Genomic DNA, 27,635 nt, shown 5'->3' on the forward strand with positions numbered 1-27,635 from the left:
AAGTCTTTCTTTAAATGTTATCTTCTGGGGTGCCTGGGTGGCTCAGTTGGTTAAGTGTCCACCTTCAGCTCAGGTCATGATCCTGGAATCCTGGGATTGAGCCCCATGTCAGGTTCCCCACTAGACAGGGAGTCTGCTTCTCCCTCTCCCTCTGCCCCCTCCCTGCTCCTTCTCTCCCAAATAAATAAATAAAATCTTTAAAAAAATAAATGTTATTTTCTATGTTAATATATAATATGGATACGTGATTTTTAATAAAATAAGAATTTTCATTATAACTTACATTTATATAGAAAAGATGTAATTTACACATTCATTTCAGTTTTAGTTACACTGTCCTAAGGAACAAGGAAGTGAGCCATTGAGTCTTTGTACCTTTACCTGGTGTTGCTGTGCATATTTTGTCAGTGATGAAAATTACAGTAACAAAAAGCAATTAAGAACGAATGAGATTCATGCCTTGTAGAGGTAACAATATATTATTAGCCTTTCAATAATCATTAACTTTCCCTTTCTTAAAAAAAACTAAGAAAAACAAATTTGTTTTAATTTGGTAATAAGAAGAAAATTATTATTTAAACCAAAGTAGAAAACATATATATTATATGCAAATGGAAACACTGTCAAATGAAAAGACATCATGTTATATTTATGAAACCCTAAAAAAGTCAGAAAGCCTACCCAGAAATTCATAAAATCAAGAGCAGGAAGTTAAGACAAATTCAAATCAGCAATATTCCTTTTTATTTAAACCCCCTGAAAGTCTTATAAAGAGCTTTTAATAGTCACATTCACCAATTTAATTTTTATAAATTCAGCAGCAGTCTTTGGAACACTAGGAGACAAAGGACTGTATTGTAATCTTCAGTGAACAAGGTGGATTCTTGCTCTATTCCATAGTTCAGGTCTTCATCATGGGATCTTAAAGGCTGAACTGAAACCATAAATAGAAAAACTGTTATTTTCCTCTTTATACACACTTGCACAGAGGAATTATACTATAATGTCATATAATGTGTTATATGACAACACACACACACACACAAACTCACATGTATTAAGAAGCGTACCACTTCCCTGAACAGAAAACTTCAATGCAATGATTTGCAAACTTTAGCATGCATAAGAATTATTTCTATTTCATAGAACTAAGATGGCACCCCAAAATGCCATTTTAAAGTACCCTCACGTGATTCTGAAGCAGTGACTCAGCAATGATTCCTCTTTAAGGAAAAAGTAGTTTAATCCTTATTCATTATGTTGGAATAATATTCATATGTTCAAGATTATAAATCGTAAGTCTATTGTAGTCTTAATCTAACAAAGTTCAATTTTTAATGTTTCCATATACATATACCTACATATAATCTTATAGGTGTAAACATTTAATTATATCTGATAACATGAACACATAAATGGAATGATGCTGCATTTTTGTGGATGATTTTTCCTTTTTCAGTTGGCCGTACCATAATTTTCTAGCCATTAGCTCACTGACATTCATTCTGTTTCCAGCTTTTTGCCACTACTCACAATGCTGTAAAAAGGAATCATTATATATAAGTTCTTACACACTAGTGGCTTTATCTGCAAGGAAGAAATTCTCAGGGGTAGAATTTTGCATGAATGGATCTGTGGAATATTTAAAAAAATATTTCATAGACATTTCCAGATTGTTTTCTGCAAAGGCTACCACACCTCCCATTTCCAATAGCAACGTTTGAAATTACAATTTTCTCTGTATTCCCACCAGCAATAAATATTGGTGCTGTTTTAAATTTTTGGTGGTCTGATTTACATAAAGTGACATCTCAGTGTTAATTATAATTTGAATTGCCTTGACATACTGGTGAATTTGAGCATTTATAAATGTGTGTTTGTCACTTGAAATTCATAGCTTTGCCCAGTGATGATCCATCAAATGCTATCCTTTAATAATTGTTAAGACATATATTAAGATGCATATAAATGTATATTTATCCCTTTCATGCCATATACAATTTATTACCTTTTATGTGTGTATGTGTATATGTATGATTTAACACTTTATATTTATATACTTTTAAGAGTTCCAACTTTAATCCTGTGTCTCAATCTGTATTTCTTATAAAAAAAAAACCCATGCTTTGGTATATATTATTTCTAAATATATAGTCTTCCCAAAATTGTTTTTTTTAATGGAAAATATATCCACTACCTCATTTCACCATCTTTTCTTTTTAATGTATAACTTAACAAATTTCTTCTGTTATACATTCTGCATGAAAGCAAATTATAAAATGCAAATCTGATTGTGTCTTGCCCCAGCTTAATCTTTCAAAGCCCACTGCCTCCATAACAGTCCCTAAAATAAAATATAAATGTGAAATATAGCAGACAAGGCCATTCATGATAGGGCTGTATGCAGCCTTTTCAGCTTAGATTCTCACCACTTCCTCTCTCTTGAGATTTACATTAAACAATCATGTCTTTGTCAGTAATATCTTTTATTTATGTGTCTTCAGTGCTCAGAACACTACTTGTTACCATAAATATGATCAATACATATTTTTTTTCCAATGGTTGTACCATTTTATTTTATTTTTTTAATTTTTTTTTGGTGGTTAATTTTTTTTTATTATGTTATGTTAATCATTTTTAAGGTTTTTATTTTTAAGTAATTTCTACACCCAACATGGGGCTCAAACTTACAGCCCTGAGAGCAAGAGATGCATGCTCTCCTGACCAAGCCAGCCAGGCACCCCAGTTCAATATATTTTTTTTTCAAAGATGTTATTTACTTACAGAGAGAGACACAGTGAGAGAAGGAGCACAAGCAGGGGGAGTGGGAGAAGGAGAAGCAGGCACCCCATGGAGCAGGGAGCCCGATGCGAGGCTCGATCCCAGGACCCTGGGATCATGACTTGAGCCGAAGGCAGACGCTTAACCACTGAGCCACCCAGGCGCCCCTCAATACATATTTATGAATGAAAAACTTCTTACTGTTCCCCAAAGATGTGGTTCTTTTCTATGCCTCCATATTTTGTACATGCTATGTCCTTGCCCTAAAATTGTCTGTCTTTCAATCATTTGATGTTTGCCTTGAATATCACATCTTCAGAATTTCCTCCAATTTCTTAGGAAAACTTTCTATGTTCTTATGGCATCTTATACTACCTTTACCATAACGTGCACTATACAAGTGTTGACATAAGTCTTTTCTCTTTCACAAAATGACCGTTACAATATCTTAAAAAAATTTAATCATATAAATGTACCCAGTTTCTCCTTAGCTCCATGATATACCATTGTTATTGCTTAGAATATATAACTAATAATTGGGGTGCCTGGGTGCCTCAGTCAGTTGAGCATCTGCCTTGATTTCAGCTCAGGTCATGATCTCAGGGTCGTGGGATCAAACCCCGAGTCGGGATCCCAGCTCAACCAGGAGTCTGCTTGGGATTCTCTCCCTCTCCTTCCCCCTCTGCCTCTCCCCTTTTTTCTCTCTCTTTTTCTCTTTCAAATAAGTAAATAAATCTTTAAAAATAATAATATATAACTAAGAGTTGGATAAGAGTCACATTTATAAAGAGCTGTTATATATTCTGAATATGGATATACATACATACATAAATAAATATACATATGTATGGAAATATGTGTATATACATTCTTTCTTTTTTTATAATACCAGAGGAGTTCCCAATTTTCAAAAAAATGTATCTGGTTTGAACAACATTGAATAATTTCTCCTCACTCACCTTCTTGGGTTGTAATTCCCATTTTCCTTTTCAGTGTACCTCAGAATGGTCTTCTTTTTCATCCAGAAACAGGAAGAGATTTAGACACAGAAATTAGCCCAACATCATTAAAATCATCTGACTCATTGGGATTTTCTGAAAGGAAGGAAATAATTACTGGGAAATAAATCAGACCTCCCCTCAAGTGCCTTAGAACCTCTTTGAACATTTAGACGCATTGCCCACAATTAGGAAGGCAAAGGTGTGATTTACGGGGCACAGGAAGTCTTTTCCATGCCTTAAATATGTTTTCCCGACATAGTTGCCGCAAATACCAAGTCCCTGGGATGGAAGAAGTGAGGCAGGCCCTTCTCAGAAGGTAAGGAATACAGAGAAGGTGTTGATCCTTCATGGAGTAGGTGGGTGTTGGGCTATTTCTTCCAACCCAGCAGAATTAGGCCGCCCAGAGGCAGAATTAGTGCATTGGTGCTAAACAGAAGTTGGAGGACAAAGAAAGCCATATGATGTAATGGGAAATAGTGATGGCTTCTATGGGAAAAAGATATAGGAACTTTAAGCTTTTATTTTTATTTTTATTTTTTTTAAAGATTTTATTTATTTATTTGAGAGAGAGAAAGCATGAGAGGGGGGAGGGTCAGAGGGAGAAGCAGACTCCCTGCCGAGCAGGGAGCCCGATGCGGGACTCGATCCTGTGACTCCAGGATCATGACCTGAGCTGAAGGCAGTCGCTTAACCAACTGAGCCACCCAGGCGCCCGGAACTTTAAGCTTTTAGATTTTTAGGGGAAAATATAAATATCAAGTTAGAGTAAGGAAAGGAGCAGGAAGTAAGAATGGCAGGAATTGTGAAAGAAATGTGAAAAGTGAAACCTTTTAGATTAATTTGTTTCAGTAAGATGAGGTCCAAATCAAATATTCTACTTGCATGGTTCTTTGTACCTCCACCAGAAATCATCACAGACCTCTAAGTCAGATCGCATGATTGCAGTTTTTATGTTCTCTAAGAGTCACTTGTAGTTCATTCCTGCCTTTCTTCCTTATATTCATCATAAGCTTCCTATTACATGTTTGAGATTTCTTTCACAGCTATGCAAAGTACAATGCCTCAGCTGCAACTGTAGCTACTGGTCTGAACCCCAGGGCTGTAGACCCTCAAAGAACCCACAGACCTGAGGAAGTCAGCACATCCAGATCATCTGCTTTCAGGCAAGAATTCATCTCCCGGTATTGAACTTGGTGGACAGAATTCTCTCCTCTCGAGCAAACTGACAACAGAGGTCCTAGATTAGGGATCAGCAGATCATAATAAAACTTGCCCTCCCTACCAGTGCTTTTTCCCAGCAGTGCACACATACTCAATCTTTATCCATGCCCTTGTCTTGTTTGCATCCCTTCTACTACCAAGCTTTTCCCTTATAAGGCTACAAACTCAAATGCAGTAGGTTGAGGCGAAACCACCCCTACTGCCATCAGATGCCACCCCAGTTTTTCCCCCCAAGCAGGCGGCAGTCTTCTCTAATTCATGGGAGCTTTAAAAAAAAAAAAAATCTCTGAAATCTATCCATCCTCTCTTCTCCATGCTCACTATCAAGTCCTTTTCATCTTTCATGTCAACTATTTCAAAATGCTACCCCTGTCAATAATGTGGTCTTCCTACAACCCCTCACACATCCCGTCATCAAACAGAACTTTCTAAAAAACAGCTGGACTATTTCACCCTCCCCGATCACATAATACTCTTTGACGTCATCTTCTTACCAGGAAGTACATGATTCATCCTTTGTTCCCCATTCTTCTACAGCCTTATCAGTAGCTTCTCTCTTTGAGCTCAACTTTTACTTCCCCTCAAAATGGCAGGTGGCTGTCCCTTAAGCTTCTCTACACTTGTACATATTTTTCTCTTTCCCTATAATGCACTTTACCTAGTTCTTGGAACTTGATTTTCAAAATGTCTCAAAAGCTTCCTAGAAGCCTCCAATTCTCCCCCTGTCCCTCCCCTAGTTAATTACTGTCTTCTCTGTGCCACTTGTGTTCCTTATTCTCATGAATGTGCAATACTACATGGTGCCTTATTGTCTGCATATATCTCTCTTCCGCTAGACTTGAAATTCCATGACTACCAAAACACTTGACTATTGCTGTCTATATCTTCAGAGCCTAGTACATTGCTTAACAGAACAGTAGAATGAGTACTAAGTATATAGTAAGAGCAAATACATATTTGGGCAATAAAAGATTCCTCCTAAACCATATAAGCATATTCATTCTAAACTACCAATTCTATAATGTCCCAATTAAACATCCAGCTAAAGTACAGGAATCATCAACCAACCAAAACCCCTTTCTCCTCTGAAATCTTGTTCCCTCTTTTGGAGAAACTGCTTAAACCTCTTCTAGGTTCCATCATTTTGGCTGTTTGATGCTTGAGTCTAATATGCATACACTTGCTTTTAATATGTATATATATATTTCAGATAATATGTATTTTATCCCAAGAATTTTCTTATCCCATAGAGACATTAGAAAGACCATAGCTTGGCTCAGACCTGTAAGCCGCTGTTGCTGTCTTCGCCTCTGAATCCACAGGAGGAGAACAACGAGAAAGGCCAACACAATGACGCCAAGGATCCCAAATGCAACAAGGGATGCGTGACCTAAGTGCAAGTAAGTATCACAAGAGATGATGTCTTAGCTAACAGACTGAGGTCCCTGGTACCATCCCTCTCTTAAATACAGGATGGCTGAAGTAAGTTTCCCAATCCTCAGAAAGACTTCTGACCGGGGCGCCTGGGTGTCTCAGTCGTTAAGCGTCTGCCTTCGGCTCAGGTCATGATCCCAGGGTCCTGGGATCGAGCCCCGCATCGGGCTCCCTGCCCGGTGGGAAGCCTGCTTCTCCCTCTCCCACTCCCCCTGCTTGTGTTCCCTCTCTCGCTGTGTCTCTCTCTGTCAAATAAATAAATAAAATCTTTAAAAAAGAAAAGAAAAGAAAGACTTCTGACCCAAAGTCTCTTAACAAAAAAGATTCTAAATAATGCAGACAATTGGACCCATGCTCATAAACCCCATGATATACCTCCAGCATTTGATGATCTCTGCGTCATGGCAATTTCTGTAGGAGAAAAGAGAAGGAGACTCAATTTGGGGAGTAATGTGTAGAACAAATATTTCTATTTTTTTATGTGAGCCTCGGTGCCTCTCAACCAAGTAAACTACTCCTTCCCACCTAAAACTAGGGTCCCTTTATCCTTATTCTTCCTGTACAGAGATACATATAAGTTATATGCTTTTCCTTGGTGAAAGCCAATGTATAACAACAAATGTTCTCATCGTTCCTTCAGATTGAAATATCATCATTCTGGGCGCCTGGGTGGCTCAGTTGGTTAAGCGACTGCCTTCGGCTCAGGTCATGATCCCGGAGTCCTGGGATCGAGTCCCACATCGGGCTCCCGGCTCAGCAGGGAGCCTTCTTCTCCCTCTGACCCTCTCCCCTCTCATGCTGTTTCTCTCTTTCCCTCTCAAATAAATAAATAAAATCTTAAAAAAAAAAAAAAGAAATATCATCATTCTTTCCCCACCAGGTCTCTGTGTTGAGGTGTCCAGTCTTGACACAAGGCACTTCAATGCCCACCCCCTCATTGCTGCCTGAGATTCCAAGCTTACTCCAGGCTCCTGGCACTCACCTGAGCACCTCACAGCAGCATCTTCCTTGTGCCCACAGTCACTGTGCCCCCAGGGTCTGGCAGGACAATCCCACAAGGAAGACTCATTTCCTTTGCATGTCACTTCATTGAGCCATATGGGCCCAGTCCCCTGGCCAAATGCTGCCTCTTTTAGTGCCTCTAAGGCTGGGCCACAGCCCACCTGCCGACACACCACCTGTGCGTCTTCAAGGTCCCAGGAGTCATCACACACTGTCCCCCAGGAACCTCCATGCCAGAGCTCCACACGTCCAGAACAATTAGAGGTTCCTTCTTGAAGTCTTATCTTGTCTGAAAAATCACAGACACCTAAATCATTTCTGAGAACATAAAAACTTCTAAGAGGTCACAGAGGAAAAGAGAGATTTGAAATTCTTTTTAGATCTCTATTTTAATACTTTGCTATTTAATGTGCATTTAAAAATATATTTTTAACAAAATTTATCCTTTATGAAAGCCTATGTCCTTTCAGCAAACTGGGTGTATTTCATCCTGGACATCAGAACATTAGTGTGGGGGCACCTGGGTGGCTCAGTTGGTTAGGCATCAGCCTTTGGCTCAGGTCATGATCCCAGAGTCCTGTGATTGAGCCTTGAGTTGGGGTCCCTAATCAGTGGGGAATCTGCTTCTCCCCTTCCCTCTACCTCTCCCCACTGGTGCATGCTCTCTCTCCCTCTGTCTGTCTCTCCTGCTTGCTCTCCCTCTCTCTCTCAAATAAATAAATATTTTTTTAAAAAAAATAACATTAGTGTGAGTCAGAAAATGTGAAATAAACAAAGTTAACACTGTATAATGTTAATTTCTCTCAAAGAGAAAACGATTTAGGAGATTGCCAGGTACATAAAAAACCTCTTCCAGTGTAAGAAGATGGAGAATGGCAAAATACTTCAGGATTGATATTTTTGACTGCTTCCCTTCTTCTATTAGTAAAGCAAGATAATATTTGAAAGAAAAGTGGGAGGAGGGGCGCCTGGGTGGCTCAGTTGGTTGAGCGTCTGCCTTCGGCTCAGGTCATGACCCAGGGGTCCTGGGATCGAGTCCTGTGTCGAGTTCTGCTCAACAGGGAGCCTGCTTCTCCCTCTCCCTCTGCTCATGCTCTCTCTCAAATAAAAAAGTATTAAAAAAAAAAGAAAAGTGGGAACGGTAAGGTAGACCATTCAATAGTCAACTACTGAATTATATATTTTCTGCTCTTCATGTGTTCTCAGAGAAAGCAATTAAATAAAACTTTCAAGGAGACCGTGGGGAGTGTAATGCTTTTTGGACAACTAATCCGTGATCCTGAATACCTATAAGCCAAATTAAATGAAACCAATTACACCATCAGGGTAGAAGAGGTAGCAGAGGTTGTTCATTCCTACTTAATGAGATCAGAAGATGATAGTAGAATTAAAAATGGAATTCTCATATCAACCAGCGGATACTCACCGGCACATATGATCCAGGTCTCCTCTGAAGTGCTGGCCACTCTCTGTTTCCATGGAGCAGATGGACACTGCCATAACGTGTCGGGTCCTTTCGGGCACTGGACATTGTCCACCCACATGTGCCTGGATGTTGGTTTGTCTAAAGATGCAGGGATGATGTCTCCTCTGTCTGCACAGCCCAGCTGCCTGCATACCACCTCCACGGTGGCTGCAGACATACCACTTTTGCCAATGCTGCCCCAAGCTCCATTGTAAAAAACTTCCAGACGCCCTGCACAACTGTGTCTGTTGGTTTCATCAGTCAGTCTCAGAGACATGAACTCTGGGGTGAAATACAGAGTTAGTAGTTTCACATCCTCTCTGAAGATTCACAGGGCTCCCTCCCTTTACTCTAAGGTAGAATGGTTTTAAAAATAGGTATAATATGTCAATTACTAGTAATTCTTTAGTAACTTCTGGATGATTTAGTAGATTTCGATAAAATGTATTATGTTCTACACTAAATATAGTATAGCTCTATAAATAGCTTATGGTGTTCTAGTATTGGGTTTTGTGCTTAGGGACCTCTTTAGAAGACCACCAATGATTCTAAATTGATTTCTAAATCTTAATCAAGGGCTCAGAGCCTTTATACCAATCATATAGTTTGTATTTTTCTCCCTAAATTACTGCAATTTTAGCCTCAAGAAACTTATTTCATTAATTTTTTTTGCAGCTCTCTTGATAGTTCACATTTATGGAGATACTCAGACACTAAAACCAATGTTGTGTACATTACCTTAAAATAAAATATTTCCTTTTCTGACTCTTCATAGTTGGCTGTGTATGTCCTCTACCAGTTTATGATATTAAATGCAAATGATATCAAATCACTTCTGGCATATAGAATTTTTCCCTTCCCCAAGTAACCAAGTCATAATTCTGTTTTTCCCAATATACTACAACTGAGTACAGTTCTCAACTTCACAATAGTTTCTAAAGCTTGCCATGTATACAGAATAAAAGCGGTGGCTTCTTATGATAATTTTTACTCCTATGACAAGTTAAGTTTCATTTGCCTATCATGAAAAATTACTTGGGTATGGTAATTATCTTTTGCCCTGTAGAAGGTAGTGCTGGATTTATTTCTTCTTGTCCCTTTTAATCTACTTCTTTATACAGTGATATCAAGTGGTGCACTGAATGTAGCTCCATATATATTCATAAAAGAAGTTCTCAATCTTAGTTTTGTTCTCATGTTCATGATACGCAAGCCTATTTCTGTATTTTCCTCTTTCTGATGTTATACTACCTTGCACATGGGGTAGCATTAATTAATCAAATCCACATGTCGGGACCCTGACTCAAGCAATAGTTTCCTCTAAACCTGCTTCTCAGGGAATTCTCTCAGTTGAATATCCCTCACTCCCCTTGGCTCCTCCTCAGTCCTTTCTTAAGTAATTGTGACCAGAGCTTCCGTGCAGAACTTACCTGAGCAGATAACTCCCGCATCCTCCTTATGTCTGCAGTTGTGCCGCCCCCAGCCATGTGAACGGCATTGCCAAATACGAGATTCTTTTCCATTGCAGTTCATCTCATCCAGCCAGATGGGCCCTGTTCCTTCCCCAAAATGAGCAGAGCCAGTGGCATTAATGGCCATTCCACAGCCGAGCTGTCTGCACACCACGTGGGCATCACTCAGGTCCCAGCTGTCATCACAGATGGTGCCCCAGGAGCCCTCATGGTAGATTTCTATTCTCCCAGCACAGCGACCACCTCCATTTACCAGGCGAAGCTGACCACTCCCTGAAAAGAGAAAATAAAATGTTAATAAAAATGAAGGGGGGGGAATCGGAGGGAGAGATGAACCATGAGAGACTATGGACTCTGAGAAACAAACAGGGTTTTAGAGGGGAGGGGGGAGGGGGATTGGTTAGCCCAGTGATGGGTATTAAGGAGGGCACGTACTGCATGGAGCACTGGGTGTTATACGAAAACAATGGATCGTGGATCACCACATCGAAAACCAATGATGTATTGTATGGTGACTAACATAATATAATAAAATTTAAAAGAGTTCAAAAAAAAAATAAAACACATCCATAACGATTGGGATCATTTTTATAGATTGGTCACTGATTCTCACCTATGCAAGGAACACCACTTTCTTCTGGAATGGTAGACATCGTGTCCAGAGATGATGAGTTGCATGGCGATAGCGTCTGACTCTGATTTCCTGCAAACACCAAACTGCTCAGTCATACAAGATACAAAAAGTTAGGGTGAGGAAGGGAGATCTGATGAAGTGTAAGACAGATGAGCTGAGAACAAACAGCTTTAGAGAGAGGGGAAGTTGGTAGGTCAACCAGGCTGGGAATGAGTCAAACGCTTTGAGAATGGCTGGTACATGGTAAGCACCAGGTATGTAATTATGAGGTTTGTGAAAATTAAGTTTACTTTTCCTCTAAAAAGACACATGAGGTTAATATTCTGGCACACTTCTCATGATTCCTTAAAATAGATCATGCCCTTTTACTTTTGTTCTTCATCTCTATAGGTACACCTGCTCTGAAGGCACGCCACCATGAGAAACGTTCGTCATTGGCTGTCCGTCATCCTCTTACCTGAGCAGATTACAGAGGCCACTTGCCCGGCTGAACATAGTGACGCACCCAGAGCAGTTACAGGACAGTCTCCCATATGCTGCTCAGTCCCAGTGCAGTGAAACATGTGCCTCCAGATCGGACCACTTCCTTTCCCAAAATGCGCTCCTCCTGGGGTAGAAAGGGCTGGTCCACATTTGAGCTGCTGGCACAAAACGTGGGCATCTTCCATGTCCCAATGAGAGTTGCAGAGGGATCCCCAGTTCCCAAGTATCTTAAGCTCCACTCTTCCCTCACATTGGGACTTGCCATTCACCAAACGCATTTCTGTGTATCCTGGAAAGAGACAGGGCTTTTAAAAAGATGTCTGCAATTACCTAACCCCACCCTCTTCACAGTATGGGAACAACTTGAACATGTTCTCTGGGTCTCACTTGAGCAGACGACTCCAACATCCCTGCTGTGGCTACAAGTCCCATCTGGCCGGGGGGCTACTGAGCAGAGTGAAAGATGGGACTCCTGCCCCTCACACTGGAATTCTTCAGCCCAGATCTGTCCATTTCCTTCTCCAAAGTGAGCTCCCCCTAGGATGGAAATGACTGTGCCACACTGTAACTCTCTGCACAGCACACTGGCAGCTTCCAGAGAGAAGTCAGAGTCACAGACGGTGCCCCACCTGTCGCCATGTTTCACTTCAACACGACCAGAGCAGGGAACTTCTCCTCCAACGAGTTTGGGTTCCCTGTGGGCTGAAAAATGATACTATTTCAGTGAGAAATGACATGATTCCTAGATTTTCCTTCATGATGCGACTGGAAAGGGGAGGCCGGGGTGTTTAATGATTTTTCATACTTGTCCCCCTTGGCTTTTCTGCCTGGAGTTGGGCATAGCAAATTCTAGATCTCCCCATTCCTCACTGGACCAATTCATCTGAGAGAATTTTAGAACTTTGTTTCTTGGCATCAACCATTCCTAGAAGCATGATAACTCTTTCCATTTAGTATTTTGTGTACATTATTCATAACACTGGAGACCATAGATGATATATAGCTTCTCTTTTTATTTTTTAGCCTTATATTCATTTCTCTACCCACCGCAGTCTGGTGTTGGCCCCAACCTTTTTGAATGGTTTAATATAAAGCGTTGCAGTATACTTCCTGTTTTCAAACTGAACATGGGATTTCTTCTTCCCTTTGATATATGTTACACTAGATACATGAGATACTCTCTTCTCCTGTTTTCTCCTCCTTCCCGTCTGACAGTGCTTTACTAAAACACTTCATGCATTCCCTGACCAAGATTCTGTCCTCAACTCCCTCACCTTCTCTTAAATGCCAATAAATATGTTTTCATCTCTATGTTTCTCTTTAAATTTATATTCATAAACCTATCTACTTGGACATCAGAATATAAAGTGTTCAAAATTGAATGAATTATTTTACTGACAGGACCACAGTATTCTTTACTCAATTAATGACATCCAGACCAAATTAGAATCACTTAAAAATCGAACCACTTCTTTATCTCATAAATAATGGTAATGATAATGACAGTAGTGAGCATTAAATGAGCACCTATTTTATTTATGGCACTTTACTAAATATTGAGCAAACATTATTTCACCTAATCTTTACAATCTCCTCAGGGGATAATTATTAGTATCATTCCAATTTTACAGACAAGGAAACTGAAACAGAGAGGTGTAGTAATTTGCTGCAATCACATAGAGAGTTACTGAAGGGCCAGGATTCGAAGGCAGGCAGTATGTTCCAGAGCCTAGAATCCTGACCTTCTCAATACACTGCTCATGTGGAACATCACCAAGGTCTGTCAGTCCTCCGGGATATTTCTCCTCCTTATTTGTTGCTACTGCTTTTTCTTTTAAGATTTATTTATTTATTTTAGGGGGGGCAGAGGGAGGGACGGGGAGAGGGAGAGAGAGAATCTCAAGCAGATGCCCCGCTGAGCGCAGCACCCGACACAGGGCTCAATCTCACGACCCTGAGATCATGACCTGAGCCAAGAGTCAGATGCTTAACTGAACCACCCAGGCACCCCTGTTGCTACTGCTTTAATGTAATTTGTCATCTTATGTCATGTAGACCTTTGCAATGGCTTCCTAAGCAATCTTGTTTCTAAGCCTTCTTTCTAATAAATATATGCATGCCCACAGATATGTTATTACATTTCAAGTATTTTCACATGATTTCTTTGTCTTCAAGGCAATTCAACGTTTCTTTACTATTTATGCAATAATTTATCATTTCAACAAATAGTATTAAGGACCTACAATGTTTTAGGCATTTGGGTGGGCTAAAAAGTCTGTCACAGTTCAGTCCATCAGTGAAAATAGCTACTGCTACTAATAATAATCATAACCATAGCAGTTAACATGTATTGATCACTTGTTGTGTAATTCCTGTGAAGCAGGTATTATAACTACCACTTTTCTTTTGAGGCAATTGAAGCACAGAGAGCTTTGGTAGATACTCCAATGTCACACATCTATTAAAATTAAAGAGAGATAATAAACAGTAATTTCTTAGCATACTTTAAAATACTTTATGATGTCACCTTTAAAGCTTTCATGTCTATTACTCTATCAATCATACCTGATGTTCCAGCCTTAAAGAATCCTGGTCATGCCATGTTTCTGGGCCTCTGCAGAAACTTTTCTCTCCATTTATAATGTATTTCCCAACCTTTGTACCTGGGAGAAAGCTACTTCTTTTCAAGGTTACTCAATCTCTCATTGAACACCCTCTCCCTCAAAAACACACAGGTGAGCAGAAGATATACATGCTCAAATAATGATGAGTCCAGGGGTGCCTGGGTGGCTCAATCTGTTAAGTGTCTGCCTTCAGCACAGGTCATGATCTCAGGGTCCTGGGATCGAGCCCTGCATCGGGCTCCCTGCTCATGGGGAGTCTGCTTCACCCTCTGCCCTTCCCCCGTCCTGGTGCGCTCTCTCTTTCTCTCTCTCAAATAAAATATTAAAAAAGCAAATAATGATGAGTCCAAAACTAAAAATATATGTTAGATACAAAACTAATAAACGAAGGAGTCATCAGCCCTGTTGGAGGCTTTGCAGGAAAACTATAGAGAGTGCTATAAATTCGAGCTGAGTTTTGAAATAAAAAGATAAGGAGTTTGGCAAGTAAGCGATGTGTAAATCCACATTTAATGGATACGGTCATAGGGGCGCCTGAGTGGCTCAGTTGGTTAAGTGTCCTACTCTTGATTTCAGCTCAGATCATGATCTCAGGGTCATGAGATTGAGCCCCATGACAGGCTCTGCACCTAATGTGGAGCTTATTTAAGATTCTTTCTCTCCCTCTGCCCGTCCCCTGCTCTCCCTCTCTTAAATAAAATAAAATAAAATATAAAAATAAAGGGTACAGTCATGAAATATGGCATAATTGAGGAATTATGAATAATTTAGTATGAATGGGATTTAAAATGTAAAGAAAAGACGCACCAGAAATAAAGCTAAAGAAATGGAGCTCAGGTTTTAAGAACACTCTTTGCCAAGTACAACCATCAAGATAAGTAAGAGTTTCTTTTAACATACTCAGAGATGATTGAAATTATTTGGGGAATACAAACTGATTCCTTTAATTAATTTTTTAAAGAAAGGAAGTGCATTTGAAGGACCTTCTAAAGGGCATACGTCTTTTAGAAGTGCCTGCTGTCAAACATCACTAATTCCCTTGACATTACTCTCAGCGTGACACAGATATCCTATCAGCACTTGCCAGTTTCTGAAAATGTTTTAGATCTGACTATATTCTCTATTGTAGCAGTATAAAATACCCCAGCACATTAAAATTTCACCACTTATCCATTAAATCTGTACAAAGCAAGTCTCTACACAAATGTGAATTGAAGAACACATTGCTTTCTAAACACAGCTCCGAGTTTAAAGCAAATAATGTCCCTAACCCCACAAATAATGAAGGACTCTTGAGTCCTTAATTTCTTCTTGCTAAATCATTATCTGAGCATGAAATTCCTCTAAGATATCATTAGCTAGTATGCATATGATCCCATTCCACTTTGGGAGAGATATAAACCTTTAAATAAAGGCAGTTTCTTAGACTGAGCCAAAGTCAGCTTTCTTGTAACCTCTTGCTCTCTCATCTGGATCCATCTCGAACAAAATAAAACACAGCTGATGCCAAAACAAACCAAAAAATGAAACCAAACCAAATAATTTTCTCTTTGATGGTGAAAACTTGTGAAGCACTGGAAAACAGTTCCCTTCTATAAATACCCTCGTTTCCTTTTTTCCTAAAATGTTTGAATCCTGAGCAAAAGGAGAGTCTTCCATTCAGAAATGACTTGGGAGATTCCATTCTAGCTTTCTTTTTTTTCATGAATCTGTTAGTAATACATTAATCTACACCATGAGTTGGCTTCCTTATATCGTTTACTTTGTGTACATGGTTAGACTATTCATAATTTACTCCTTTAAGAGATTTCTTTCCTGCTAAACCTGTGACTGCATTTTAACATAAAAGCCATTAATTTGATTTTTGTACCTGTATTTAGCTCCTTTGATCAATAATTTAAACTTTCCCCTGGCATAAGTAACTGAATTTGTATTTCTTTCTTTCTCTAGAAGTAAATAAATGAAGACAGAAGAACAAATATAAGAATTCATTAGAATTACTTCCTTTTGTTTAGTAATAGATAAAATACACAATATGATTTAAAGAAGCATTAACACATTTTTATCATTTATTCCTTTCCAGACTCTGAAGAAGTATAAATCATTCTAGTATCAAAACTATTTCTCAAACCTTAGTAAATACAGGGGCGTCTGGGTAGCACAGTTCGTTAAGGGACTGACTCTTGGTTTCTGCTCAGGTTGTGATCTCAGGGTTGTGGGATCCAACCCGAGGTCAGGCTCTGTGCTCAGTGCTTAGTCTGCTTGGGATTCTCCCTCCCTCTGCCCGCCCCCCCCACCCTGTGTTCTTTCTCTCTCTAAAAAATAAAAATAAATCTTAAAAATAAAAAAAACCTTAGTAAATACAGCACAAATCATATGAACTGATGCTTAAGTTCAGATGTTCTCTGTGGCACATACATAGCCATCACAAACAAAATGTCTGGGATTCAAAGTAATTTTGTAGCCAATTTTCTTAAACCGTTTTGTGGCTGGCTTATAGAAACTGCACATCAGAGATAAACTGTTGCTTTATCTTTCTAGTCTTCCTGCTTTGTTGAGTTCTTTGGCCCTTTTCAGCCCTAAAGCCCTGTGCTCTACAAAACTAAGAACTCTAAGAATCTAAGGAGATAATGGAATTTGTAGTTTGAATTTGGCAGGCACAGAGATAGTATTTCCATGATTTTCCCCCCTGGAAATCTTCTGGAAGTACCAAGAAATCAAGAAACAAAATTAAAGGGGCAGCTAGGTGGCTCAGTCAATTAAGTGACCAACTCTTGGTTTTGGCTCAGGTCATGATTTCATGGGTTGTGGGATCGAGCCCACTTCCGTTTCGGGTTCCCTGCTCAGCAGGAAGTGGGTTTGAGATCCTCTCCCTCTGCCCCTCCCCCTACTTGTACTCGCTAGCTCACTCTCTCATAAATAAATAAATCTTTCAAAAAAGAAACAAAATTACAAATTCTATTTCTAGCAAAACAAGAAGAGTGCTAAAACCTAGGTACCCACTAAGTAGAAGAGCTTCTAAAAACTGCACGAATATAACAAAAGAGTTTACAAAAGAAGACAAAGAGCACACACAACATACTTAACAAACAAAAATATAGTTCTGTAAACAAAAGGGCCCACCTTCTGCTGCAAATTTATGCTATTTCTATTTGGGATTTCTATTATATGCAGTTGAATAGAATCCTAAATAATTCAGAATGTTACCAAAACTGCGTGCTCTAGTAATAAAACCTAAATTTGGATGCGGTTGAATGGAATGGATGGAAAAAATATATAATAACTCAGATATTATAGGCTGGAAAGCTAATGTCTTGTTATCCATGGTAAGATATTTGGACAAGTGTCACCTTGAAAAGAAAACGATGTGTGCTCTGAAGCTGAAAAATCAGAGAGTGTCCTTGGAGAACAAAAAAAAACTGAAAAAAAAATCGGAATGCTGGCATGACGTAAATCCTCCTTGCCACTTTCAGCATTTACAAGAGAGAGATGAACTCAGACTTGAAGTAGCCACACTGAAAGAAAAAAATGGAAGGAAAAATACCAATTTTGTGAGGGAGGTATGTTCTGCCTTCAGCTACTACATAATGAAATGAGAGACCTATAATTGGGAACTTGCAGGATTGAAAAAACAAAACAAAACAAAACCCTAAGCATCCTTATCCCCCAAACTGAGGTGGTGATAAAACTGTAGGCTTAGCAGAAAATAGAATTGATACTCCACAAAGTCCATGAGCCTACCAGCAAAGACAGGACTTTGGTCTTGCTTTTTCTCCCAAACCCCAGGTTTCAAATGACCTTAGGGCAGTGAAGGAGCTGGTCATAGCAAAGATCAAAGTTTATAAATATATTCCTTGACTCTGGTTACTTTCAAGTGGCATTACCATGAAAGAAAATTGACCAGAAGAATTCTCAGTTTGGAGAGAATTATTTCGCTGACTTTGAGGACAGCTGACATCAGCCAACAGTAACTCAACCTGTAAAGCAATCCAAGGGTCCCTGAACCAAAGTCAGCAGAAAGTGGGTTGTGAAAGGTGTGCAGCCCCCAAACCGCACCTAGATATGACTTTGGAGAGCCTGCAGTAGAAGGAACTGGCCCAAGAATAGACCTGGGCCCATGAAGGACAATGGACAGAGGACAGCTTCTCAGAGGGCAGAACCTGGACTATCAGATTGGCTTACCAGGAAGCTCACTCAGTTGCAGGGCAACTTATCATTCTTGACCAATAGGATTTGATAATTACCTCAGAGAAACAATTCTAGGCACTTCTTGGTGACCACAGAACCACCCAAACAGCCTTAAACTGCTTACCTATTTGACTTATTTTAGTGAGAAAGAAGTAAAATTTTCTTTATCCACTCTTATTTGGCTTTCTTTTGGATGCTGCTAAACTAAATGCTAACTAATATAAAATACAATTAATAGGAAAATATTTAGAAGAAAATGATCTTACATACAATAATGCTTACACATGCCCAAACATAAGCAAAGTTCCCCCCCAAAAAAAGTTATATAGAGAAATATAGTTCATAGTTGTAGCATGATACATGATGACAATAAATATTATGGATGTATAATATGACAACAAAAAATGAATAATATGACTAAGTTAAGGTCAAATATGTCTCTCATCTCTCAAAATTAATCCAATCAGAGTTCTTTTTAAAATAAATCTGAATTCTAGGATGAATACAAGTGATGCGCCTAGAACAAAATGATTCATAAAGGTTGAAAATAAGAGAATAGAAAATAAATAAAGCAATAGTTGTGATACTAATATCAGACAAGTTTGGGGGTGCCTGGGTGCCTCGGTGGGTTAAGCATCTGCCTTCGGCTCAGGTCATGATCCCAGGGTCCTGGGATCGAGCTCCGCATCAGGCTCCCTGCTCAGCGGGGAGCCTGCTTCTCCCTCTCCCACTCCCCCTGCTTGTGTTCCCTCTCTTGCTGTGTCTCTCTGTTAAATAAATAAAATCTTTAAAAAGAAATATCAGACAAGTTTGATTCAGAACAAAAATCATTCAACCATAGAAAAGGGGAAACTTTATAATACTAAAGAGAACAATTCATAATGACCACATAACAGTCATAGGAAGATCTATGTCCCAGATTCACAGAGCATCAATTTGTCAATTATATGAGGCAATCACTGGTATATTCAGTGGAAGACCTATAACCTCACGTATTTATATTAATAACTAGGAAAGAATCAACATTAATTAAGCACTGCACTCAAAAAGTTAAATCAGTCAGAAACCGGAAAGGAATTAATAGAAAGAAAAACAAATTATAATGAATTAGAAGATGAAAATAATATTAATCTTAAAAAATCCAAATGCTGGTTCATTAAAAAAAAGCAAAACCAAGCTAATTTTATCTAATAAAAGAAATTAAAAGTATAAATAAAGTCACAGAGTAATAAATGATAAGAAAAGAAATGTCATGGATAGAGAAGTAATTTCAGAAAGGTCTTTAAATATTGATATGAAATTACGGTCAAGATGTTTTACCAAGTGAATACTAAGGTACACAACAATTCATATAATATACCATCACTTGAACAACAAAATGAGGTGAAACTTATATATGGATTTGTTTGTATTTACATAAAATATCTCCTAAAGAATATATATATATATATATATATATATACACATACATACATATATATATATTTGTGAATATATATATATGTGAAGAATAGAACTGGACAGCTGGGGATAATTTTTGGGAAGAGCTTACACTTTCATTTCAAAGTGTGAATCATAAAAAAAACCACACACATACATACACGAACACACACACACACAAAGTGTGAACCATGTGAATATATTGTCTAATCAAGGAATCTCTTTAAAAAAGAAAAGAAGAATGGTTGAAAAGCAGATATGTATATTCAAATTTGTACCTTAAAAGATTGTCTTTTTCCAGTCAGAGGATAATTTCTATGTAACTAAAGGTAGACACAATTTGTAACATCAGGTAATGCACATAGGAGCACATCTAGATTAGGATGTATCTGAAGTAAAGTCATTGGTTAGTGGACATGGAGCACCACATGACCACATCTCTATATGGTTAACAGTTTTGTTCTTAGGTTGCTTTTCTTAAAGTCTTTCTTTTACCATATCAGTAATAGTTATGTCAATATGTTACCTTACAGTTGTTAAAAAAGGCATCACTTTTCAACAATGTTAACATTTGTGTAAATGTGATTAGCATAAAATACTAGAGATTTTCCTTAAACCTGGCCAACTCACAGCTCACTTTGGAACTGCTAAAAGAAGTTGCAGTGAAAACACAAAAACATTCAGAAAGAAGAAATTCTTGCATAGTCATGCCAGTTTATCCAACATATTTTTTTTTAATTTTGTTTTATTATGATATGTTAGTCACCATACATTACATCATTAGTTTTTGATGTAGTGTTCCATGATTCCCTGTTTGTGTATAACACCCAGTGCTCCATTCAATACGTGCCCTCCTTAATACCCATCACCAGGCTAACCCATCCCCACACCCGTCTCCCCTCTAAAACCCTCAGTTTGCTTCTCAGAGTCCATAGTCTCTCATGGTTCGTCTCCCCCTCTGATTTCCCCCCTTCATTTTTCCCTTCCTACTATCTTCTTCTTTTTTTGTTTTTTTTTGACATATAATGTATTATTTATTTCAGAGGTACAGGTCTGTGATTCATCAGTCTTACACAATTCACAGCGGTCACCATAGCACATACCCTCCCCAGTGTCTATCACCTAGCCACCCCATCTCTCCCACCCCCCACCACTCCAGCAACCCTCAGTTTGTTTCCTGAGATTAAGAATTCCTCATATCAGTGAGATCATATGATACATGTCTTTCTCTGATTGACTTATTTTGCGTAGCATATAACCTGCTAGTTCCAACCACGTCGTTGCAAATGGCAAGATTTCATTCCTTTTGATGGCTGCATAATATTCCATTGTATATATAGATATAGATATAGATATAGATATAGATATAGATATAGATGATATAGATATAGGTTTCTATATCTCTCTCTATATATATACCACATCTTCTTTATCCATCCATCTGTTGATGGACATCTTGGCTCTTTCCATAGTTTGGCTATTGTGGACATTGCTGCTATAAACATTGGGGTGCACGTACCCCTTCGGATCACTGTATTTGTATCTTTGTGGTAAATACCCAGTAGTGCAATTGCTGAGTTGTAGGGTATCTCTATTTTCAACTTTTTGAGGAACCTCCATACTATTTTCCAGAGTGGCTGCACCAGCTTGCATTCCCACCAACAGTGTAGGAGGGTTCCCCTTTCTCTGCATCCCCGCCAACATCTGCCGTTTCCTGACTTGTTAATTTTAGCCATTCTGACTGGTGTGAGGTGGTATCTCATTGAGGTTTTGATTTGGATTTCCCTGATGCCGAGCGATGTTGAGCACTTTTTCATGTGTCTGTTGGCCATTTGGACGTCTTCTTTGGAAAAATGTCTGTTCATGTCTTCTGCCCATTTCTTGATTGGATCATTTGTTCTTTGGGTGTTGAGTTTGATAAGTTCTTTATAGATTTTGGATACTAGCCCTTTATCTGATATGTCATTTGCAAATATCTTCTCCCATTCTGTCGGTTGTCTTTTGGTTTTGTTGACTATTTCCTTTGCTGTGCAAAAGCTTTTTATCTTGATGAAGTCCCAATAGTTCATTTTTGCCCTTGCTTCCCTTGCCTTTGGTGATGTTTCTAGGAAGAAGTTGCTGTGGCTGAGGTCGAAGAGGTTTCCGCCTGTGTTCTCCTCTGGGATTTTGATGGATTCCTGTCTCACATTTTTTAAAAATCATTTGGAGACATTCCCATGAAAGACATATTTAAGTTCTACCTTCAAAATTTTAATCCTTCTTAATCTTTCAGTACTTCCATGGATTTAAAAATGACTCAATTGTTTTGTTTCTTAATCAATAAGCATAGGGAAAAGAAGGGAGAGGGGCAAACTAAGAAACAGACTCTTAACTATAGAAAACAAATTGATGGTTACCAGAGGGGAGGTGGGGCGGATGAGATTGAGGAGGGCACTTGTGAAGAGCACTGGGTGTTCTTTATAAGTGCTGAATCACTAATTTGTACATCAGAAACTAATATTATACTGTATGTTAACTAATTTATATTTTTAAGATTTTATTTATTCATTTAAAGAGAGAGAGAGAGAGCTGAGGGAGGCTCAGAGGGAGAGGGAGAGAGAGAATCCCAAGCAGACACCCCAACGAGCACAACGCAGGGCTGATCTCATGAATGTGAGATCATGACCTGAGCAGAAATCAAGAGGTGGTCGCTCAATCAACTAAGCCATCGAGGTGCCCCTTAATTAACTGTTATTTAAATAAAAACAAAAACAGGGGCGCCTGGGTGGTGCAGTTGGTTAAGCATCGTGAGATTGTCGTGAGATTGAGCTCCACACTCAGTGGGGAGTCTGCTTCGGATTCTCTCTCCCTCTCCCATTGCCCCTTCCTCTGCTCAATCTCTCTCTTCCGCTCATATAATTAAATCTTAAAAAAAAAATTCCTGAAAAGCTAAAATGAACAAAAACAAAATAAAACAAGTCACACCCTTGACCAAGGCACAAAATGAATTATAATTTCATCTGAAACTCACACAATGGAATAGGCATTTTCTGGTTTCTTGAGTGAGATCTAGTCATAAGTACCAATGTTTCTCATCAGTTTCAAGGATCTTACTGGAAATTTATACCCCTGGAATTCAACTTCTTAACACATTGATTGAAAGTCTTACCTGAGCAGGTAACTTTAGCTTCTTCATAGTGATCACAGCTAAGTCCACCCCACTGCCAGTTCTTGCAGTCCCAAAGAGAAGTTTCATTTCCAACACAGCTGCTTAAAAACAGCCATGTGTCTGTTGCCTTAACTTTGGAATAAATCTGATAGGATGTTTTGAGAGCAGATCCACATCCCAACTGCCTGCAAGCCACATCGGCTTCTTTCAGTGTCCAGCCTCTGTCACATACTTTCCCTATCAGTTTCTGAATTTCCACCTCCACTGTCCCAGCACAGCGGCTGCCTCCACCAACAAGTCTCAGCTCCAGATCGGATCCATCTGCAAAAGAAACTTAAGCTTAGTCCATAGGTACATATGGAGGTTAGCTCCCAAAAGATAGATTTTTTTTATCTTGCTCCTTCCCACATACTGAGGCATTGGAAAGGATGACTTATCCATCTCTTGGTGTTTTTTTTTAACAGCCAGTATAGGCTATGAATTCAGTTAGAAACAGGATTATAGTTGCAAGGGTTAATAAAAATTGTCAATGGCAGAAAAATATGAGCAAGCCAGAGATTTTTTAAAAAGACATAACATTTTGTGTCTTGGAGCTCCAGGTAGATTTAGACTCTGAAATGTGGTCCCTAACAGAAGCCTGAATAATTACTACAGAAAATAGACAATCCTCCAAACTAGTCAAATAAAGAATGGGGATGTCTGGGTGGCTCAGTTGGTTGAACGTCCAACTCTTGGTTTCAGCTCAGGTCATGAGCTCGAAGTTGTGATTTTGGGATCCTGATCTCGGGGTTGTGGGGTCGAGCCCCACGTTGGGTTCTGCACTCAGTGTGGAGTTTGCTTGAGGATTCTCTCTCTCCCTCTCCCTCTGCCCATACTCTCTAAATAGATAGATAGATGATAGATAGATAAGACCTTTTTAAAAAGAAAGAAAAAAAAGAATGTGTTTAAGATTCCTTACAACATGGAAATTATTAGTTATTTCTATCTCTCCCATCTCACATCTATTCCTACTCCTAAAGAACACAGGTCCTTCCTTCTCTGTTTTTCTTTTTCTTTTAACTTACCAGAACATGTCACACCAGCATCTTCATTATGATTGCAATAATGCTTTCCCCATTCGTGGTGTCTACACTGCCAGAGAGCAGATTCATGTCCGTGGCAGGAAACACTGTCAAGCCAAATGTGTCCAGTTCCCTCAGTGGCATTAACTCGACCAGTGGTGGCGATGGCAGTTGGGCATCCCAGTTGCTTACATACCACAGCGGCATCATTACTATCCCAGCCATCATCACACACTGTCCCCCATTCCCCTTGGAATTTTACTTCTAATCTTCCTGAACATTCAGTGACTCCATCTACCAATCTCAGGCTGAGATCTGCTCCATCTGTAAGAGAGACACAAAACAAATCATAATAAAGAAACAAGAATAAGGGGGGACTATAAGTAGAGACAGAGAAAACAGTGAAAAATCATTAAAGGTGGAGAAAGAGTGGCTTGGGCAAGAAGACAGGACTTTTCAGAATGGCTAATAACAAAAACATAAGAAATAACAAGTCTGGTGAAGATGTGGAGAAAGGGGCACCCTCTCGTACTGTTGGTGGGAATGCAAACTGGTGCAGCCACTATGGAAAACGGTATGGAGGTTCCCCAAAAAATTACAAATAGAACTACCTTATGATCCAGGAATTGCACTACTGGGTATTTCCCCCCAAAATACAAAAACACTAATTTGAAGGGGTGTATGAACCCCTGTGTTTATAGCAGCATTATTTATGATAGCCAAATTATGGAAGCAGCCCAAGTGTCCATTGATAGATGAATAAAGAAGATGTGGTGTATATATATGGTGGAATATTATTCAGCCATAAAGAGAATAAAATCTTGCCATTTGCAATAACATGGGTGGAGCTAGACAGTATAATGCTAAGTAAAATAAGTAAATCAGAGAAAGACAAATACCATATGATTTCCTTTATATGTGGAATTTAAGAAACAAACAAATGAGCAAAGGGGAAAAAAAAAAAGAGAGAGACAAACCAAGAAGCAGACTCTTAACTATAGAGAACTGATGGTTACCAGAGGGAAGGTGGATGGGAGGATGGGTGAAAAAGGTGCAAGGGATTGAGTACACTTATCATGATGAGCACTGAGATAGTATAGGATTGTTGAGTCACCAATTTGTACACTTAAAACTAATATAACACTGTGTTAACTATACTAGAATTAAAATACAAAACTTAATAAAAAATTTAAAAATAGAAATACCATATGATCCAGTAATTCCACTAATGGTTATTTACCCAAAGAAAATGAAAATGCTAATTTGAAAAAATATACATACTTCTGTTTATTGCAGCATTATTTACAATAGTCAAGATATGGAAACAGCCCAAGTGTCCATCTACAGAAGAATGGATAAAGAAGATGTGGTGTGTATATATATATATATATGATGGAATATTACTCAGCCATCAGAAAGAATGAGCTCTTGCCATTTGTAACAACATGGATGGACCTATAGGGTATAATGCTTAGTGAAATAAGCCAGACATAGAAAGGCAAATATCATATGATTTCATTTATATGTGGACTCTAAAAAACAAAACAAATGAACAGATTCTTAACTATAGAGAACAAACTGGTGGTTGCCAGAGGTGAGGTGGGCAGGGGGATGGGTGAAATGGATGAAGGGGGTCAAGAGGTACAAACTTCCAGTTATAAAACAAATAAGTCAGAGGAAGAGCAAGACGGCAGAGGAATAGGAGACCTGGATTTTGTCTGGTCTCGGGAATTCAGCTGGATAGGGATCAAACCATTCTGAACACCTACAAACTCAACAGGAGATTGAAGAAAAGAATAGCAACAACTCTCTGAACAGAAAAGCGACCACTTTCTGGAAGGTAGGACATGTGGAGAAGTGAATCTGAGGTGATATTTGGGAGGATAGACGGCGGGAGAGGGGTCCTCCAGCGGCCGCTTCTGGCAAGTGATAGAGCAGCGGAGCACAAAATCGGAACTTTTAGAAGTCTGCTCTGCTGAGGGACGTTGCTCCAGTGGCTAAGAGGGGGTGGAACCCTCATGGGACAGTGTGGTCTCAGGACCCTCGGGGTCACAGAAAGACTGGGGGTGCCTGAGTGCGGCAGAGCTCCCAGGTATCAGAGCGGGGAAGCTGGCTGCAGAGACGGAGCCGAGGAGTGGGCTCTCAGCTCAGGGTTGCCATAAACTGTGATCCACAGCACAGTTGGGGCAATGCTCCTCCAGCAGGGACCCAACAAGCGGCAGATCCGGGGAGACTCCCCTTCCTCCCCCGGGAGGAGCAGCGTGGGAGCGCACTGCTGGGATCTGCTGGGTTTGGAGACTCCACAATGAGTCCGGTGCCAGAGATAGAAACGCTCAGTCACAGGCCAGCTGAGCACGGAGTGCAGCCGGAGACCGGGGAGACGGGAATGATTGACTGCTTTTCTCTGGGGTGCACTGAGGACTGGGGCCCCAAGTTCTCGGCTCCTCCGGGGCAGAGATTGGGAAGCTGCCATTTTCACTCTCGTCCTCCAAAGCTGTACGGAAAGCTTGCAGAGAACGAAAGCTCCCGAGAGCAAACCCAAGCAGATTACTTACCCTGGACCAGGCAAGGATGGGGCAATTCTGCCTCCTGCAAAGACATTTGGGAACCGCGGCAACAGGCCCCTCCCTCAGAGATCAGCAAGAACAGCTAGCCAATAAAATTAACAAGTCAGGAGAGGACAGATGTTGGTGGGGATGTGGAGAAAGGGGAACCCTCCTACACTGTTGGTGGGAATGCAAGCTGGTGCAGCCACTCTGGAAAACAGTATGGAGGTTCCTCAAAAAGTTGAAAATAGAGCTACCCTATGACCCAACAATTGCACTACTTGGTATTTACCCCAAAGATACAAATGTAGTGATCCAAAGGGGTACTTGCACCCCAATGTTTATAGCAGCAATGTCCACAATAGCCAAACTGTGGAAAGAGCCAAGATGTCCATCGACAGATGAATGGATAAAGAAGATGTGGTATTATATATATACAATGGAATATTATGCAGCCATCAAAAGGAATGAAATCTTGCCATTTGCAATGACATGGATGGAACTGGAGGGTGTTATGCTGAGAAAAATAAGTCAATCAGAGAAAGACATGTATCATATGATCTCACTGATATGAGGAATTCTTAATCTCAGGAAACAAACTGAGGGTTGCTGGAGTGGTGGGGGGTGGGAGGGATGGGGTGGCTGGGTGATAGACATTGGGGAGGGTATGTGCTATGGTGAGCGCTGTGAATTGTGTAAGACTGTTGAATCACAAACCTGTACCTCTGAAACAAGTAATACATTATATGTAAAAAAAAAAAAAAAAAAAAGAAGAAGATAGCAGGAGGGGAAGAATGAAGGGAGGGAAATCAGAGGGGCAGACAAACCATGAGAGACTATGGACTCTGAAAAAACAAACTGAGGGTTCTAGAGGGGAGGGGAATAGGGGGATGGATTAGCCTGGTGATGGGTATTAAGGAGGGCATGGCCTGTATGGAGCACTGGGTGTTATACGCAAACAATGAATCATGGAACACTACATCAAAAACTAATGATGTAATGTATGGTGATTAACATAACATAATTAAAAAAAAAAAAGAACAGCCAGCCAAGACCAAGTTTACCGATCAATGAGAACGGCAGAACTCCAGCACTAGGGGAATACTGCACATAGAATTCATGGCTTTTTTCCCAT

The 27,635-nt window shown here is 39.6% G+C and overlaps 1 protein-coding gene across 1 annotated transcript in view; it reads right to left on the minus strand.

Annotated features, from left to right (window-relative positions):
• Positions 1-721: 721 nt before the first annotated feature.
• The window catches only part of CD163 (CD163 molecule), a 41,420-nt gene continuing 14,506 nt past the window's right edge, over positions 722-27,635 (minus strand). The window contains 14 exon segments of the mRNA XM_078075555.1: positions 722-934; positions 3,741-3,801; positions 3,804-3,875; positions 4,909-5,019; positions 6,286-6,393; positions 6,813-6,848; positions 7,420-7,728; positions 8,866-9,186; positions 10,335-10,649; positions 10,990-11,079; positions 11,468-11,782; positions 11,881-12,195; positions 22,894-23,214; positions 23,958-24,278. Coding sequence (XP_077931681.1) covers positions 913-934; positions 3,741-3,801; positions 3,804-3,875; positions 4,909-5,019; positions 6,286-6,393; positions 6,813-6,848; positions 7,420-7,728; positions 8,866-9,186; positions 10,335-10,649; positions 10,990-11,079; positions 11,468-11,782; positions 11,881-12,195; positions 22,894-23,214; positions 23,958-24,278 — 2,717 coding nt within the window. The 3' untranslated portion in view covers positions 722-912.

Source organism: Halichoerus grypus, chromosome 6 (genome assembly GCF_964656455.1).
Source record: "Halichoerus grypus chromosome 6, mHalGry1.hap1.1, whole genome shotgun sequence".
NCBI classification, from domain to species: domain Eukaryota; kingdom Metazoa; phylum Chordata; class Mammalia; order Carnivora; family Phocidae; genus Halichoerus; species Halichoerus grypus.